The 18,259-nt window shown below is 40.1% G+C and overlaps 1 protein-coding gene across 8 annotated transcripts in view; it reads right to left on the minus strand.

Annotated features, from left to right (window-relative positions):
• The window catches only part of EHBP1 (EH domain binding protein 1), a 430,856-nt gene that overhangs the window by 77,689 nt on the left and 334,908 nt on the right, over window positions 1–18,259 (minus strand). For 7 of the 8 annotated variants that reach the window (XM_056568005.1, XM_056568009.1, XM_056568004.1 and 4 more), the window contains 3 exons: window positions 15,373–15,500; window positions 6,059–6,197; window positions 4,305–4,408 (listed from right to left, as the gene is read on the minus strand). In XM_056568005.1, coding sequence (XP_056423980.1) covers window positions 4,305–4,408; window positions 6,059–6,197; window positions 15,373–15,500 — 371 coding nt within the window. The remainder of the gene's footprint in view (window positions 1–4,304; window positions 4,409–6,058; window positions 6,198–15,372; window positions 15,501–18,259) is intronic. The other variant, XM_056568010.1, reaches the window with a different exon arrangement.

Here is an 18,259-nt window from a genome sequence, read left to right on the forward strand (position 1 = left end):
GGCCAGCAATAAGTCCAGACCTAATCCCATTGAACACCTGTGGAGAGATCTTAAAATTGCTGTTGGGAAAAGGTGCCTTCCAATAAGAGAGACCTGGAGCAGTTTGCAAAGGAAGAGTGGTCCAACATTCCGGCTGAGAGGTGTAAGAAGCTTATTGATGGTTATAGGAAGCCACTGATTTCAGTTATTTTTTCCAAAGGGTGTGCAACCAAATATTATGTTAAAGGGGTACTCCGGTGAAAACCTTTTTTCTTTTAAATCAACTGGTGGCAGAAAGTTAAACATATTTGTAAATTACTTCTATTAAAAAATCTTAATCCTTCCTGTACTTATTAGCTGCTGAATACTACAGAGGAAATTATTTTCTTTTTGGAATGCTCTCTGATGACATCACGAGCACAGTTCTCTCTGCTGACGTTATTATAATAATAATAACGCTTTATTTATTGTTGTCCTTAGTCAGACTTGAACCCATGTCCCCAGCACTGCAAGGCAGCAGTGCTAACCACTGAGCCACCATGCTGCCCTTAGCATACATCTGCTATGCATGGTTGCTAAAATGGACAGAGATGTCAGCAGAGAGCCCTGTGCTCGTGATGTCATCAGTGTTCCAAAAAGAAAGGAATTTCCTCTGTAGCATTCAGCAGCTAATAAGTACTGGAAGGATTAAGATTTTTAAATAGAAGTAATTTACAAATATGTTTAACTTTCTGCCACCAGTTGATTTAAAAGAAAAAAGGTTTTCACTGGAGTACCCCTTTAAGGGTGCCAATAATGTTGTCCAGCCCATGTTTGGTGTTTGGTGTGACATTATGTCCAATTAGCTTTTTTCCTCCCTTTTTTGGTTTAGTTCTAATACACACAAAGGGAATAAAAATGTGTATTGCAAAAAATGAGTTACTGCAATCCTTTTCTGTGAGAAATTCTTCACTTTCTTGAAAAATTTCAGGGGCGCCAACATTTACGGCCTTGACTATATAGTAGTAAGTACATAGGAAGTATGGAGTAGGAAGCAGGAGACCCTCCAAAGGAGGGAACCTTTGGAGTTTGGGAAAGCAGGGTAGCGACTACTACAAGTGCTCTAAAGACAGTTCTACTGACTGTAGCTTAGCTGTCCATGAAACAGGGACATAAATAAAAAACCTTGGTATCACTAGACCCTGTGTCATTTGTATGGGCGTAAAATATACTCTAAGAAGTGTATCACAATTACTAAGATCCTACTGAACAGGAATTGGACACGATGATACAAGGGCGAGTATATAGCCAATCTCTATCTTTATCAACTGTCCAACTATGAGATTTTCAGGAAACCGGATGCTGGAAGATAAACTTCATTAACTTATTTGTATAACTATATTCTGAATCTATGTTATTTCTATAGTATGTTGTCTCTATGTGATATCTATAGTATGCCGTATCTATATAATATGTATAGTATGCTGTATTTACCGTATATTCTGTATCTAAGCTAGATCTATAGTATGTTGTATCTATGCTATATTCTAGTGTTTCCCAATCAGGGTGCCTCCAGCTGTTGCAAAATTCCATTTTAAGAACTGACCAGAGTAGGAGAAAATCCCCATAGCAAACATATGCTGCTCTGGACAGTTCCTAAAATGGACAGAGATGTCAGCAGAGAGCACTGTGGTCATGATGTCAGCAGAGAGCTCTGTGTTCCAAAAAGAAAATAATTTCCTATGTAGTATTCAGCAGCTAATAAATACAGGAAGGATTAAGATTTTTTAATAGAAGTAATTTACAAACCTGATTAACTTTCTGGCACCAGTTGATTTAAAAAAAAATAAAAATAAAAAAAATAAAAATAAAAAGTTTTCCACCGGAGTACCCCTTTAAATTTACTGGTGACGCCTTTTTTTTCTCCATTCCAGTTAGAGATATTGGGGGAAATTTTATCAAAACCTGTCCAGTGGATAAGTTGCTGAGTTGCCCATAGCAACCAATCAGATTGCTTCTTTCATTTTTAGAGACCTTTTCATAAATTAAAGAAGCGATCTGATTGGTTGCTATGGGCAACTCAGCAACTTTTCATCTGGGCAGGTTTTGATAAATCTTCCCCATAGAGATCCAAAGCAGAGTGAGTGTTCCATCAAACAACTCCCAGTATCTGAGCTTCCAGCATCCATGTAAGACATGGGGGACAGGCTTTAAAGGGGTGCTCCGGCGGAAACCCTTTTTTTTTATTTTATTTTTTATTTTTTTTAAGTTAAACAGATCTGTAAATTTCTTCTATTAAAAAATATTAATCCTTCCAGTACTTATTTGTAGCTGTATACTACAGAGGAAATTATTTTCTTTTTGAATTTCTGTTCTGTCACGACCACAGTGCTCTCTGCTGACACCTCTGTCCATGTCGGGAACTGTCCAGAGTAGGAGAAAAACCCCATAGCAAACATATGCTGCTCTGGACCATTGGATGGACAGAGGTGTCAGCAGAGAGCACTGTGGTCGTGACAGAAAAGGAATTCAAAAAGAAAAGAATTTCCTCTGTAGTATACAGCCGCTAATAAGTACTGGAAGGATTAAGATTTTTTTAATAGAAGTAATTTACAGATCTGTTTAACTTAAAAAAATGAATAAAATAAAATAAAGTTTTCCACCAGAGTACCCCTTTAAAGTTAGTGACATTGTCCATTGACTATATAACTATATCTGTTTACAGCAGTGTACCCGCCTGGACCTCTACAGCTGTTGCAAACTTAAATCTCTGCTGCATGGTAGGAGTTTCTAGTTTTGCAACAGCTGGAGAGCTACAGGTTGGGGAAAGCCTGGTTTACAGATTCGCTACACCATTTCCAGCTACTAAATCCTATACCTGTTTAGGTTTTTGCTATTGGGCTCTGGTTTTACAGACTGGACCTTGTGTAGCACAGGATATCTGGATTCGCATTATCCAACTGATTTACAGTCAATAGAATTGATGCACTGCGGGCTATTACACAGTAAGCAAGTCTAATGACTCGATCAACATGAAAACCCTACAAACTAAAAGCCCAAAGTGATAAAAAGCCAAGACCTATGGTTTCCTAGGCGTGAATGTGTTATTTTTATTGCAAATGTGTTATTTTTTATTGTGAATTTGTTATTTTTTATTGTGAATGTGTTATTTTTTTTATTGTGAATGTGTTATTTTTTTTATTGTGAATGTGTTATTTTTTTTATTGTGAATGTGTTATTTTTATTGTGAATGTGTTATTTTTATTGTGAATGTGTTATTTTTATTGTGAATGTGTTATTTTTATTGTGAATGTGTTATTTTTTATTGTGAATTTGTTATTTTTTATTGTGAATTTGTTATTTTTTATTGTGAATGTGTTAGTTTTTATTGTGAATGTGTTATTTTTATTGTGAATGTGTTATTTTTGATTGTGAATGTCTTATTTTTTATTGTGAATGTGTTATTTTTGATTGTGAATATGTTATTTTTATTGTGAATGTGTTATTTTTATAACCTTTGGCCAGGACGCTGTCTCCGACGATCTTTGCCATCTCCGCAGAAATAAAGAAAATAAAGCCAATTTGTCAAATTATACACAGTGAATGGCCGCTGTCATACACCGGGCTGGGCATGCTGGGAAACACACAGGTTCCAGCGTGTTCCCTTCCTCTATCCGTCCCCTACACAGCTGTCCATCAAACGCTGCTTTCTCCCGGCGGTCTATTAAATATTTCCCTCACAAATCAATTTTACACATGATCAGCCCATACTCCTACCGAGCTGAACCTCCCCGTTAATTAAGTGAAGAAATTACCATATATATTATATTAATGCAAACATCATTCAGCTGGTAATTCACGGCTGATCTGGATAATGGAAAGGTTGAACACCCATTAACCCAAGTCAACAAAATGGGTTGGCTGGGAAAAAAAAAAAATCGAGCAGGTCTCCTGTGACTTGTCCCTCTAACTGCAGCACCGCCGTATCTTCCATTGTAATAATTAAAATACTCCCGCTAGATCAATACTGGCATCTCTGGACGGGGAAGTGCCCTCAATGGCAACGCCTCAAATAAGAAAGGGGGGGGGGGGGGGGGACTTTTTTGCAAGTGAGAGTTTTTTTTTATCTGACAATTATCACCTTGGTGCAGACTAATTTGGCGGTGCGCCCCTCGTACAGAGATTTCAATGCACCAGAGATTGACATCTCCGCAAAGGGGAAAAAAATAAAAACTAACATCTCATTTTTTTTTTTTTTTTTTTACAAATAAAAGCACAATTTTCCCATGCAGTGGAGAATTATCAGCAATCACGAAATAGGGCAGAGAGAGGGGAAAGTAAAATACATTTAGCACTTCATCTTCTGAGGGCTTCTTCTGGGTCTCGGTTATCACTGCTCCTTCATTCCCTCTTTTTGTGTCCTCTTGCATTGATCTCTGCCTTTTCATCTCTGCAAAATAAATAAACAGAAGCCGGAGAAAAAAAAAAGTCCATTATATTTAGGTGGGGAGGCAGAGGATGGGACTGCACATAAGTGTACAAGCAGTTAGCGCTGATCAATATCGACGTGTGGTAAAGAAACACTCAAAATGAAAGAAAACCCGCCGACACTTGTTACAAGAGGAAAAACATCTGTCGGTAAATATATAATGGCACTTCACAAGGAAGCATTAGAGAAGTGGTCTCAAATTGTGGCCCTCTGAATGTTGCAAAACTTCAACTCCCAGCATGCCCGGACAGCCAACGGCTGTCCGGGCATGCTGGGAGTTGAAGTTTTGTGACATCTGGAGGGCCATAGTTTGAGACCACTGCATTAGAGCAAGGATGCAAATAAGGAGCCTTCTTGTTCGTACCGACCAATCAGAATTCAGCTCTTATTTCTTAGACTGCTCTGGGAAAAAAAAAGCAGCTCTGTGATTGGCTGCTAGATGGTCCTTGTTAAAAGGGCAACATAGCTTTTATATCAAATAGTAAGTAAAAAGGTGGTGAAGCCCTTACTTATCTTTAAAAAAATAAAACAATCGTCAGAATGTCAGATGTAGGTGGCTGTCCTTAAAGGGGTTATCCACCAATAAGGTGATTTTAATACTTACCTGCCAGACAGTAATAGACATGCTTAGGAAGGATCCGTTCTTGTCTTACGGCTAAATGTTGTGAGATAAGCATAACACTGTGGCTATCTGTTTGTGAACTGGCTATTTCCTGTTGGAGTTTCCTTCTTCAACTACAAGTCCCATGATTCCTTAATTGTATGGTCACTTTTCTCCACACATCAGCCACCAATTAAAACACTAATGAGCTGCCTTTTAATGCAGAAGACCAGTGTTTTCTAACCACGGTGGCTTCAGCTGTTGTAAAAATGCAATTAATTGCCGGAGAAAAAAGTCCATTATATTTTGGTAGAGAGGCAGAGGATGGGACTTCACAGAAATATACAAGCAGTTAGTGCTGTTCAATATCGACGTGTGGTGAAGAAACACATAAGGGAAAGTTGTTGTCACACTTCTATGGGGGCAACTTATTTCCCAAGAACAAGGATTGGGAGTGTTGAAATCCAACATGTCCGGCCACTCTCTCCCAGTGACTTCTGCCATTACAGTAGGGTTGGATGGCCTTCTAATGGGGCCATATGGGAGAACTCACCCTAACAATAGTTTGAATTAAGTGCAAGTGTTCTGAAGAAATAGAAAAAAAACCTTATACTTACCTAGCTCTGGCCCCCTGCAGCTTGTATTCCCCTTCTTCTGTTCCCTACTCTTCTTCCCGCTTCTGAGACCTGCCAACTCAGCCAATCATTGGCTAATACAGGACAGTGCTGGTGCCAGCGATTGGCTGAGCTGGTATATCCTGAAACAAGTGTTTGTCTTTTAAGCAGGAAGAAGAGAGAAAATCGGGGACAGGACAAACAACAGGAGTTGCGGGGAAACAGCGCTAGGTATGAATAGTTTCTCCTTCCCCCCTCTGCACCATATTATTTCTAAAACACTAGATAATCTCTTTAAGGACCATATTTTTGCCCTATAAATACCACACAAATGTTGTAGGCTTAATAAGTTAATATACTTGTCAGCAAGTAATTTATATAAAGCAAGTTATATACCTGGACAGATCTCCACCCATTGGCTGAAGGACTCTAGTTCTATTTTCCTGACTGCTAGATCTTTGTTGATCACAACAGGATTCTTGAAGCGATCTGAAGGTTTGTGCTGTCTGTCTGCGCCAGATACATCAGTACCATTCTAATAAACAGAAAAAGATTATGTTAAGTGTGCTTCATAATGGAGGCAAGAAAAGAGAATTGTTCATGGGAAAACAAAATCTGGCATATAGATAACAAAACCTAAACCATGTGGAGCTGATACCTGTCCGGAAACGTAACTCTGCGTTGTATCGTCCCTCTAATAGTCCCCATGGAAATGTATGAATAAATGAAGAACTTTTTTCTGTATATCACTACACAGTAAAACTTTCCAAACAATTGCTACAGGATAAGGCAAGTATGTACTGAAGTGGACATGTCAGGAGGGGTGGCAGGCTATGGCAATCTTGTGCCTGATCGGATTTTCTATTTTTGTAAATAAAAATTTTGCATCAAAAGATATGAGAACACCTAACAGATAGTGAAGAATACATTACCCCAAACACAGGTCTGAGAGAAAATCCAAAAATAGTGTAAAGAAAAAGTTTAACGTCTTATCTGTCCTTAATGGTTTAGAGGACAATAGAACATAAATGAAAATAACATAAAATATACATAAATTTATTACAATATTAAATTCAAAAAGACTGTCAGATCAGGATCATATAAAAGCGAAATTATCCTAGATTGTTTTAGAAATGTTTATAGATTATGGATAATAAACCTTACAGAATCAAGACTTTAAAGGGGTTCTCCACCATAAGGTGATTTTAGTATGTACCTGGCAGACAGTAATGGACATGCTCAGGAAGGATGTGCGCTTATCTTGGGGCTAAATGGCTATGCTGTGAGATTACCATAACACTGTGGCTAGCTTTTTGTGAACTGGTATTTCCTGTTTGACTTTACTTTTTTGACTACAAATCCCACAATTCCATGTTCCTTCCTCCCACACATCAGCCATCCCACCCACTGAAACATAAATGAGCTGCATCCATTCAAAAGACCTGTGGTCTTCAATCAGGATGCCTACAGCTGTTGAATTAGTTGCAGATTGATCCCTCCACCCATTGAAGCAGACAGGCTCCCTGTCATCAGATGACTAGTGAGTCAGGTCTCGACCGCATTACAAGCTGGGAAAAATCTGAGACAACAGTCATTTTGTATGCTGTTAAAAATAAATATTGGGGTGAAAACCACAGAAGAATTGTGAGAAAACCGTTACACACAGGTACAGACACTATATTATGAACTAAACTAACTTTACAGCCCCTGTAGCATAGTCAAATAAAAAAAATCCTGGAATACCCCTTTAATTATTTGGGGCAAAACAGTATGGCTTTTGTTTGTTTTTTAATTGAAGTATTCTCATCTTAAGCATCTGCGGAGATGTGGGAGCCACCTATGTGACTGTTCACACAATACAATACTAAACCCCCCATACTCTCTTCTTAACCAATCACTTCCAGGCATTGCTTTTCTGGTCACAATCCCATTCTCCCAACCATCTCACATGCTGCACATAAACTCTGGGGTCCTCAGACTAAGATGATCACAGCTATTTTTAACCGTCTCACTCATAACCTGAAATTATAGCTCATCATTTTACCACAGTTATGACCACAGCCAGTGGGCAATATAAACATATGGTTGTATAATATATACAGCTTTTAAAGGGTGGCTTTTACTTTAAAAAAATGTGACATATCAGAAGTTTTGATTTTACCCCTAAAAGTATGGCCACAAGGGGTCCCCCTTCTGGTCCTGCTTGCAAATTGTCTATGGCAGCAGCATGGCGGAGACAAGTGTCAGGAAATGCAGGCGGGACCTCATCTCAGCACAGTGTATAGATCATGACAGGTACAATCATAATACTTGACAAACTCTTCTAACTGGACTGGTCAGGGCCTTAATGTTCGCTCTAGTCTTTAGACCAGCACAGACCAAAGCCGTCCTTTTAAAGTGTAACTCCAATGTTGGTCCCCCGACAACTTTGCATCCTGAGATTCGCCCACTGCTAGTACAGTGACCCCTCGACCTACGATGGCCCCGACATACGATCATTTCAACATACGATGGCCTCAGAGGCCATCGCATGTTGAAGGCAGCATCAACATACGATGCTTTTGTATGTCGGGGCCATCGCATAAACGGCTATCCGGCAGAGCACACTGCTTCAGCTGCCGCCGGATAGCCGTTTACGGTGCCCTGTGAGCTCCGGTGACAATCACTTACCTGTCCTCGGGGCTCCGCCGCATCCTCTTCAGGATCCCCTGCATCGTCGTCGCTCTCCATCGTCGTCATAACGTCGCTGCGCACGCCATCCCGTCATCCAATAGGAGCGGCGTGCGTAGCAACGTGATGGCGGCGTCGGAGAGCACGGATGCAGGGGAAGCAGAGGCCTTGCTGGAGCATCGGGGACACATCGGGGAAGCCGCGACAGCGATGGACGGCGACATCCCGGGCAGCGGTGACGGTCCGGAGCGGTGGGGAAAGGTGAGTACAACTTCCTCTAACAATGGTCTACAACCTGCGGACCTCCAGATGTTGCAAAACTACAACACCCAGCATGCCCGGACAGCCGTTGGCTGTCCGGGCATGCTGGGTGTTGTAGTTTTGCAACATTTGGGGGTCCGCAGGTTGTAGACCACTGCCCTATACTTTACATTGCACGGATCCCTCAACATGCGATGGTTTCAACAAACGATGGTCCATTTGGAACGGATTACCATCGTATGTTGAGGGACCACTGTAATCAGAATACTGATTTGCTGAAAGTCCCATGCAAGTCTATGGGATTTCCAGCAAATCCGCATCCAGACTGCTTTAGTTTTGGGCATGTTTTAGGATACAAAGTTGTTGGAAGATTTAAAGTTGTCTGAGCCCGCCGATTTCAGCAGAAATGTCCAAATGTCTAATGTGTACAGGGCGCCCTGATATGTCAGGGGAAAGAAAGATCCTTTTATTCTTAAAGAGATAAGCCAGCGCCAGAGGAGTCTACGAGCGGCCTAACCTCCTTCTTCTCTCGATTCAGAACACACGACTCCTTGGCTGAGCCAAACGTTCATGTGTATGGAGGGATTGGGAGAGAACTGTTGTGAGAAATTTACTGAAATAATTAAAGAAAGAGGCAATAAAAAAAGGTAAAAGATGTCCACTGCATGAGTCTTGACCAGGAAAAATATAAGCCAATACTGATAAAAAATTGTTGACCGATACCCTTAACTGTTTATGGGCAAATTGAGATAAAATGTCCTCTATAGAAGATACAACTAAAAAAATTAAGAACTAGAGACAAATATCTACATGGATGTAGCTACGGAAACTGAAATAAAACTAGAAAGCTGCACTTAAAAGGGGTACTCCGGTGGAAAACATTTTTTTTTTTTAAAATCAACTGGTGCCAGAAAGTAAAACAGATTTGTAAATTACTTCTCTTGGAAAATATTAATCCTTCCAGTACTTAGCTGCTGTATACTACAGAGGAAGTTTTTTTCTTTTTGAATTTCTTTTCTGTCTGACCACAGTCCTCTCTGCTGACACCTCTGTCCATGTCAGGAACTGTCCGAAGCAGGATAGGTTTGCTATGGGGATTTTCTCCTGCTCTGGACAGTTCCTGACATGGACAGAGGTGTTAGCAGAGAGCTCTGTAGTCAGACAGAAAAGAAATTCAAAAAGAAAAAAACTTCCTGTGGAGCATACAGCAGCTGACAAGTACTGGAAAGATTAAGATTTCTTTTAATAGAATTAACTTACAAATCTATTTAAATGGGCACTGTCACCAACTTTATTTTTTGATATGTTGTAGTACTTACCGTATTTATCGGTGTATAACACGCACTTTTTAGGCAAAAATTTTTTGCCTATAGTCTGTGTGCGTGTTATACGCCGATACACCCCCAGGAAAGGCAGGGGGAGAGAGGCCGTCGCTGCCTGCTTCTCTCCCCCTGCCTTTCCTGGGGTCTAGAGCGCTGCTGTCGGCCCTTCTCACCCCCTGGTTATCGGCGCCGCTGCCCGTTCTGTCCCCCTGACTATCAGTACCGGTGCTGACAGCCAGGGGGAGAGAAGGGGCAGGGGCACCCATTGCCGGCGCCGCTGCCCCATTGCCTCCCCCCATCCCCGGTGGCATAATTACCTGAGTCGGGTCCGCGCTGCTGCAGGCCTCCGGCGTGCGTCCCCGGCGTCGTTGCTATGCGCTGAACGGCACGGCGCATGACGTCAGTGCGCCGCGCCGTGCATAGCAACGACGCTGGGGACGCACGCCGGAGGCCTGCAGCAGCGCGGACCGACTCAGGTAATTATGCCACCGGGGATGGGGGAGGCAACGGGGCAGCGGCGCCGGCAATGGGTGCCGCTGCCCCTTCTCTCCCCCTGGCTGTCGGCGCCGCTTCTCTCCCCCTGGCTATCGGCGCCGGCACCGATAGTCAGGGGGACAGAACGGGCAGCGGCGCCGATAACCAGGGGGTGAGAAGGGCCGACAGCAGCGCTCTAGACCCCAGGAAAGGCAGGGGGAGAGAAGCGGGCAGCGACTGCCTCTCTCCCCCTGCCTTTCCTGGGGGTATATCGGGGTATACACGCGCACTCACGCACCCTCATTTTACCATGTGCCGTAGCGGGGGGGGGGGGGGGATAGCAAAAAAAAAAAATAGGATGGTGGGAGCTACCCTTTAACGTTCTGGCACGAGTTGATTTAAAAATAATAATAATAATAGTTTTCCACTGGCGTACCCCTTTAAAGAGGACGTGTGACCTTTACTGACCCGCCTGTTTTGATAAATACTTGTACTTGTATTATTTATAAAATAATAATTCTGGAAGATATTTTTTATAACTGCGCCGTTCATCTGTTATTCCTACAAGAATGTATGACTAAAATACCATCTGGATTTTACCAGTTAGGGGTGTATCCTTACACTATCAGATTTGAGTCCCAGAAAGTGTAAAGGAACGCCCTCAGCTGGTAACACCCAGTTGGCCAATTTAGTCAGACATTTCTAGTAAGAATAACAGGAATGGCACAACACAGAGTATTAAAAATTGTTATTTCAAAGGGAATACAAGTTTTTACACAAACCGGTCAGGAGAGGCCACAGGTCCTCTATAAATAGGGTTAAGGCTAGACATCACTGCTTTGCCCTTATGACCCCATAGGTAAACATGAAAGGCACAAAATCCCAGTAATACCAAGATTTTAGGTTGACTCACATATTTTGAGTCATTGCCTCATATTAGAGCATTTTTTTCTTAGTTTGCTTAGTTTTTGTTTTTTTATGACTAAACAGTGTTATCTAGGAAGGTAAAGGTTTGTAGGTCCTCTAACCTATCATTAATAAGTCATCACTCCTTAATAATCGTAATTATTCTGCACATTAAAATAAAGCATAAAAGTTTACATTTTTTTTCTTAATGAGCCAATTTAGCACCAGAACACAAACTCCAACATATTCATGAGAAATGTAACCCAAAGTCTGAACTTCCAGCATCCACTATGAGGTTTCCATGCAGCTGTCTATATTCAGAAAGCGATTGATATCAATTGCAAAGCTTGTCCCTGCTAATCTCTTCCCCTTTCGCTGCAACCTTACCGGGGAGGGATTCTATCGCGCTCTAGTCCAATCGACTTGTACAACAAGAAGAACTAGTTTCTAATTTTATGCCCATTCAGATAAACCACTAATGCTGTATGAAGTCTGAAAAGGCAGGATTAGAATACAACCCCACTGAACTGCATTTCATCAGCTATACCTTTCTAAAGCCAGATTTATAGGTAAGCCCTTTACTGCGACAATTGTTATTTTATTTTATTTTTTCCTAGGCTTCCAATGCAAATACTGGTAGCAAATTCAAATAGGTCTATCAACATGAAAGATCCCAGAAGGCTAAACCGGGAGTAGCGTGTGGAAGCTGCAGATACCGAGGCCCTGTGTACCAAACAAATATTTCATTTTACACCTAATCTTTTATTATTTTTATTAAGTGTTTTGAAAGTAAATAGGGGAAGCCTAAGATGCATGACTAATAACTAAGCCTGCTGAATGCTGAGACTGGTTATCAAAAGCTACCAAGACTTTGCCCTTCCTCTGCATTGAGACAATCAATAATGAGCGCGTTCTCCCAGCAGCCTATTCTCCAGCCTAGAGGGGGCCGGGGATGCTGAACCCTCTGGGGAAGGTAATAGTTTATCCGTCCCCACAAGCGCAGAGTGGAGTATTTATCAATGTGTAAAACTGGATTTTATTATTCCTGCTAATCATACGAGCCAAAGCTAATGCCAACCCCCCTGTACCCACCCCCGAAAAAAAAAACAATTTCCTACTCAGAACACCAAATTATAAGTCAAACAACAAAATGCAAAAAAAAACAAAAACATAGTATTAGTATAAACGAATAAAAAATTCTCTACTAAACACAAGCTCACACTAAAGAACATAGACCACAAGGCTAACGAGACATCACCCTTCCTCTAAGTAGGTATCAGTCTCAGAGTCGGAACCTCCTTAAATATTTGTTGCCACCCAAACAAACCCATAGGGCCAACTCCTGTGAAATGAATATGGGGGATTAACATTAGCTATATCTCCCTGCATGTATAATGCATGAGGGTGCCCTTGCACACATGCAAAAATAAAACAAAACAAAAAACACAACAAAACCAGAACATATACACATGCATGACTTTAACCCCTTAAAGTCTCTACTAACCTAACAAAACAATAAAATCTTAGCAATGCCTCTAAGCCATGCAATGTGCTAACTATCAGTCCGATTAGCCACTAAATCCCATTTTAAGATTTCTTTGTATGGGCAAGGACTTCTGCCACTTTACAAATGTATTCCGTTAAGCCCACTAATTCAGTTAGCCTTTTCAATTCATTGTATTAATCCCGCTCTGGCTTCATTTTACATTAAAACTAGCACGGGATGACACAAAAAAAAAATGAAAGCAGCATCAGACAAAAACAGACAAAATATCCCTGTAAATATTATATAAAAAAAAAAAACCCAGATTGGGCCTGATCTAGGGTCCCTTTTGTTGTGAGACAGACAAACTCTTCTGGTGCTAGATCCACACACTTTCATCACCGGTTTATTGGAACAGACAGGCTAAGGGAAGCAATGAAAGTCATTGTATTGGGACTTCAAAGGGCTCCTCTATCTAGGGGAAGGAAATCCTTTCAGTCAGCAATGGAGTCCCCTAACAACCTGCAGGTGGGTGAAAAGTTATACAACGTGGAGCCGTCATCCTACTGACAGGTTCTCCCTCCACTTCTCAACATAAGCAAATGGATCAGACTAATAAAAATAAAAGCTAAAAAAACTAAACAATATACTTAGAATATGTAGATTTATGTATGTGTGTGTATATATATATATATATATATATATATATATATATATATAGAGGGAGAGAGAGAGAGAGATATCTCACTTACAAAAAAAACCTATATCTTTCTTACAAACATTATGATACATGTGCCATACAGAAAATATAAAATTATAAAAATTACATAAAATTCATATATATATATATATATATATATATATATATATATATATACACACACACTATATATTTATTACACACATTAAATATATATATTTATTTATTTATATATATATATATATATATATATATTGTTTATAAAAACAAACAAGCTATAAAACTGTTAGAAGAAAAAGACTATCTAGCTTTCTTTCCATTATTTCTGGTTAAATATAAGTTAATTTAATTTAAACATTCCTGGAGTTAACTTATATGTAACCAGAAATAATGGAAATAAAGCTAGATAGTCTACTTTTGTACATATGCATATATATATAGACCCACAATTTTTTTTTTATTATATATCCATATAAATAAACTATATATATATATTATATATATATATATATATATATACATATACACACACACACACACACACACACACATACATACATACATATACACACGAATGTCATGCTTGAAAATGGCTCCAGGAGGAGTTGAAACGTTGTAATGCTGACATGAGATATTAAATCACACTGTTTTTTGGAGTGCTGCGCCTGTTTTTGGTTTCTATATATATTATATATATATATATATATATATATATATATATATATATATAGTTATTTAAAAAAAATTCCCCATTCTCAGATATATGTGTGTATATATATATATATATATATATATATATATATACACACACACACATATATATATATATATATAGATAGATAGTTGAAGTGTGAGAGTGGCACTGTGCGGGATTCAGATCCCAGGATCCAGGCGGGTGCTCAGTCCTATGTAAGACCAGACCAAAACGTCCCGTTTTGCTTGAAAAAGACCACAGTGAGTAGGTTGAAAAGTCGCTTCACATTTTGGATGAATAAAATATTTTTGTACATTGGATCGCTGGAGTGCCGCCCTATTATTTTTGGAACTATATATATATATATATATATATATATATTATAGACATATACACACACACATATATGTATTCACACCCGTACGTGTGTAAGTTAACATAACGTTAATTGTTCTGGGATTCCACTCCGTGACGTCATTCGGCCGGTGACCTATATAATCAGCTGCATATCCTTCCCAAAATACTGAATTTTTTTCTTTTTTTTTTATGCATATGAATTTAGCGTTATTAAAAAAAAAAAAAAAAATCCAGAGATTAAAGTCCTTATATGTCCATCTGAATGGTGTCAGTTTCAAGTTCTCTCTGGCATTTGTTGTCACTTATAATCTAAGCCTATTACACATGCCACTTCCATTTCTTTACTCCGGGGTCTTTGTACGGACTGGTCCTCCAAATGCTCTCCCTATGTTAATATGACTTGTACATTTAAATGGTTTTATCAACATGAAAGATGCCAGATGGTGCATTTACATAAGGGGGAACAAAACCCCCCCACCCCCCCCCCCCCAGTTAAAAGCATAAAAATCCCTTTTTTGAATAATAAGTGCTTGTGAGGGATGAGGAGTCTTATGGCGATGCTGCATGTGGTAGAATTTTGTGCTTTAAGACGAAAATGGATATAGTAATGCATCACCACCTGCAGTCTCGGTCCTGCCTAGAAGTCAATGTTTCCTAACCAGGGTGCCTCCAGCTGTTGCAAAACTACAACTTCCGGCATGCCCGGACAGCCTTTGGCTGTCCGGGCATGCCGGGAGTTGTAGTTTTGCAACAGCTGGAGGCACCCTGGTTAGGAAACACTGCTACGCTGAATGCACAGATACTGAATGAACTGAACCCAACACTCACCCCAGTCCAACTCACCTTAAAGTCTCTGTCGGAGGCTTCGGGTGATGTTTTCTGAGCAGCATTAGACAGGGAGTTTGCCACCTGTGGCTGAGACTCCAGAAGTTTCTTCAACTTGACGTCCACAGAGTTAGCGTTCTGTCCGGCTACGTATTGTAAAAGAGAGAAGGAAGAGAGAGAGATTGAGACTTGGCGATTATTCAGCAATATGTCATCTTGCAACCTGTTAGGCTGTCGTGTTATAGCAACAAAGGGGGGCGAAGAGGAAAAAAAAAAAAAAAAAAGAAAAAATATCCAACAAGGTAACAGGAGAATCTCAAATTGAGATGTACATTGAAGTCGACGTGTACAGGCTCATACAGGCCCCGCTATGTATTTCTTTCACTAGAGAGAACCTCACACATTAGCCTGTTCTTGGCTTAGTGTCAATACCTGAATGGTACTTTGTATGTTCCGCACCAGGCGAGACTGAACTTTTTCACCTCTTTGTTAATTAAAACATTGCCTCTCGTGTAGATACACGCACATAGGCACTTTGGTATGCGAGTACATTAGTTCGCTGACTCTTAGCAGTGTGTTTTTCTCCGTCGCATAAAGTACACGAGACGTATTTGATCTGGAAAAATATCAGATTTCTTTCTGAGAACTGTCACTAAATAGGTTTTAATTGCTTTAGGGGCTTACATTATGTTATAAGAGATCAGACTATGAAAAATACTGTAAGGTGGGGGGGGGGGGGGGCGCACCTGTCCAACATTTACTGCATGGATATGGGGAGTTTTATTGATGACAAGACTATTACGAATAGAAAAGGCCACATTACAGTAAGATCTGGTGGACATTAGTGGTTGACTTTACTTCTGCGTTGAAGAAATTGTTTCACCACTGTACAAATGACTAGTCAGACCACACAGGGAATCTGGTTGGGTCTTTGAACCCTCTCCAGGTCCACTATATCTTTCTTGTACACTGGGCCCCAAGTGGAGCTGGAGAGGGTTCAATGTTGGCCAACCAGAGTAATACGGGGGATGGGAGGACTACAGTAACCAGAAATATCAGAAAAAGGGTTATTTAATTTAGAAAAAATAAAATAAGGGGTGACCTAATAACTATGCATTAAAGGGGTATTCCGGCCTTATACATCTTATTCCCTATCCTAAGGATAGGGGATAAGATGTCTTATCGCAGGGGTGCCGCCGCTGGGACCCCCCGCAATCTCGGTGCAGCCCCAGTCATTCTGTGCCAGGCGCTGCCTCCGAGACGTGAAGTCATGGCCACGCCCCCTCCATTCATGTCTATGGGAAGGGGCATGATGGACTTCACGCCTCCTCCCATATACATGAATTAAGGGGTGTGGCATGACATAACAAGGGGGTGGTGTGGTGGGTGGTGTCACATCGCAGAGGCAGCGCCCAGCACAGAGATCGCGGAAGTCAAGTCCCAGCGGCGGGACCCCTGCAATCAGATATCTTATCCCCTATCCTTTGGACAGGGGATAAGATGTATAAAGCCAGAATACCCCTTTAATATATCAGGGGGCAGTACAGAGATCTATTTGTACACAGAACTGTATCTATAAAAAGGGGGCATTTTCTACGTCTAGAGGAAAGAAGGTTTCTACACCAGCACAGACAGGGTTCTTTACTGTAAGAGCAGTGAGACTGTGGAATTCTCTGCCAGAGGAGGTGGTCATGGTGAACTCTGTAAAAGTGGTTATAGACACTAGTTTCTGGAGGTAGAAAGTTAACCAAGTAGTGTATTCCGATTAAACAAAATTATATATATATATATATATATATATATATATATATATATATAAAAGGGAATATTATAATCATTAGCAATATCTTACAAAACACAATATGGGTATTTAATTCCCACCCCTGAGGTGCATGGGAACTCTGTTCACTCTTTGGGTGGAGATGACACAGACCACACCCATTGTAGTTCATGGGATTGTACAGTCAAAATCAGGACTGTTGATAATACAATACTATACTGTAAGGAATTTTGGCACTGACTGTTAAAAGATTAGGCTGTGTTCACCATTTCAATTTTGAGTTAAAATTGGTGGGGCTAGGATTGGAAGAGATAGTGATCAGCTGAGAAAACATTTGTCCAAAAGCTCTATCCTGGGTGTATGGCCACCTCAAGACTGCTAACAAACAATGGAAACTGCTAGAAGCAATACAGAAAATGTCTGCCAAGAATTAGTTCTAAAGAAAAAAAAAAACATCAAATTAGCAGCAAATAAATATGTAGTGTTCTTCTTCTGTCGGGTTGTTAAAAATTGAATCTAGATCATTTTTGTTTCTGGAAATATTTGGTGAAAACTAACACAAATGCCAATACAACATGTACAAGGGTTGTTTATAATTTAAAGGGGTATTCCAGGCCAAAACTTTTTTTTATATATCAACTGGCTCCGGAAAGTTAAACAGATTTGTAAATTACTTCTATTAAAAAATCTTAATCCTTCCAATAGTTATTAGCTTCTGAAGTTGAGTTGTTGTTTTCTGTCTAACTGCTCTCTGAAAACTCACGTCCCGGACGTGACATCATCATTGAGCAGTTAGACAGAAAACTTCAGAAGCTAATAACTATTGGAAGTATTAAGATTTTTTAATAGAAGTAATTTACAAATCTGTTTAACTTTCCGGAGCCAGTGGATATATATAAAAAAAGGTTTTGCCTGGAATACCCCTTTAATATTCTTCAGAATGGCAAATCAACCTATGTTTTTTTCTTTAATTCCTGTATAAATAGAGATGTGCTGTTTTTAGAACTCTGGGACAGTTGGGTGTTGACCGATTCAATTAAAATAACAGTCATATTTGACGTTACTAATCTTTGTCCTAAAAAAGTAGCTTAGTAAAATGTTTTAAAGAGGATGATAATGAAAATG

Source organism: Hyla sarda, chromosome 3, assembly GCF_029499605.1.
Source record: "Hyla sarda isolate aHylSar1 chromosome 3, aHylSar1.hap1, whole genome shotgun sequence".
In the NCBI taxonomy this organism is placed as follows: Eukaryota; Metazoa; Chordata; class Amphibia; order Anura; family Hylidae; genus Hyla; species Hyla sarda.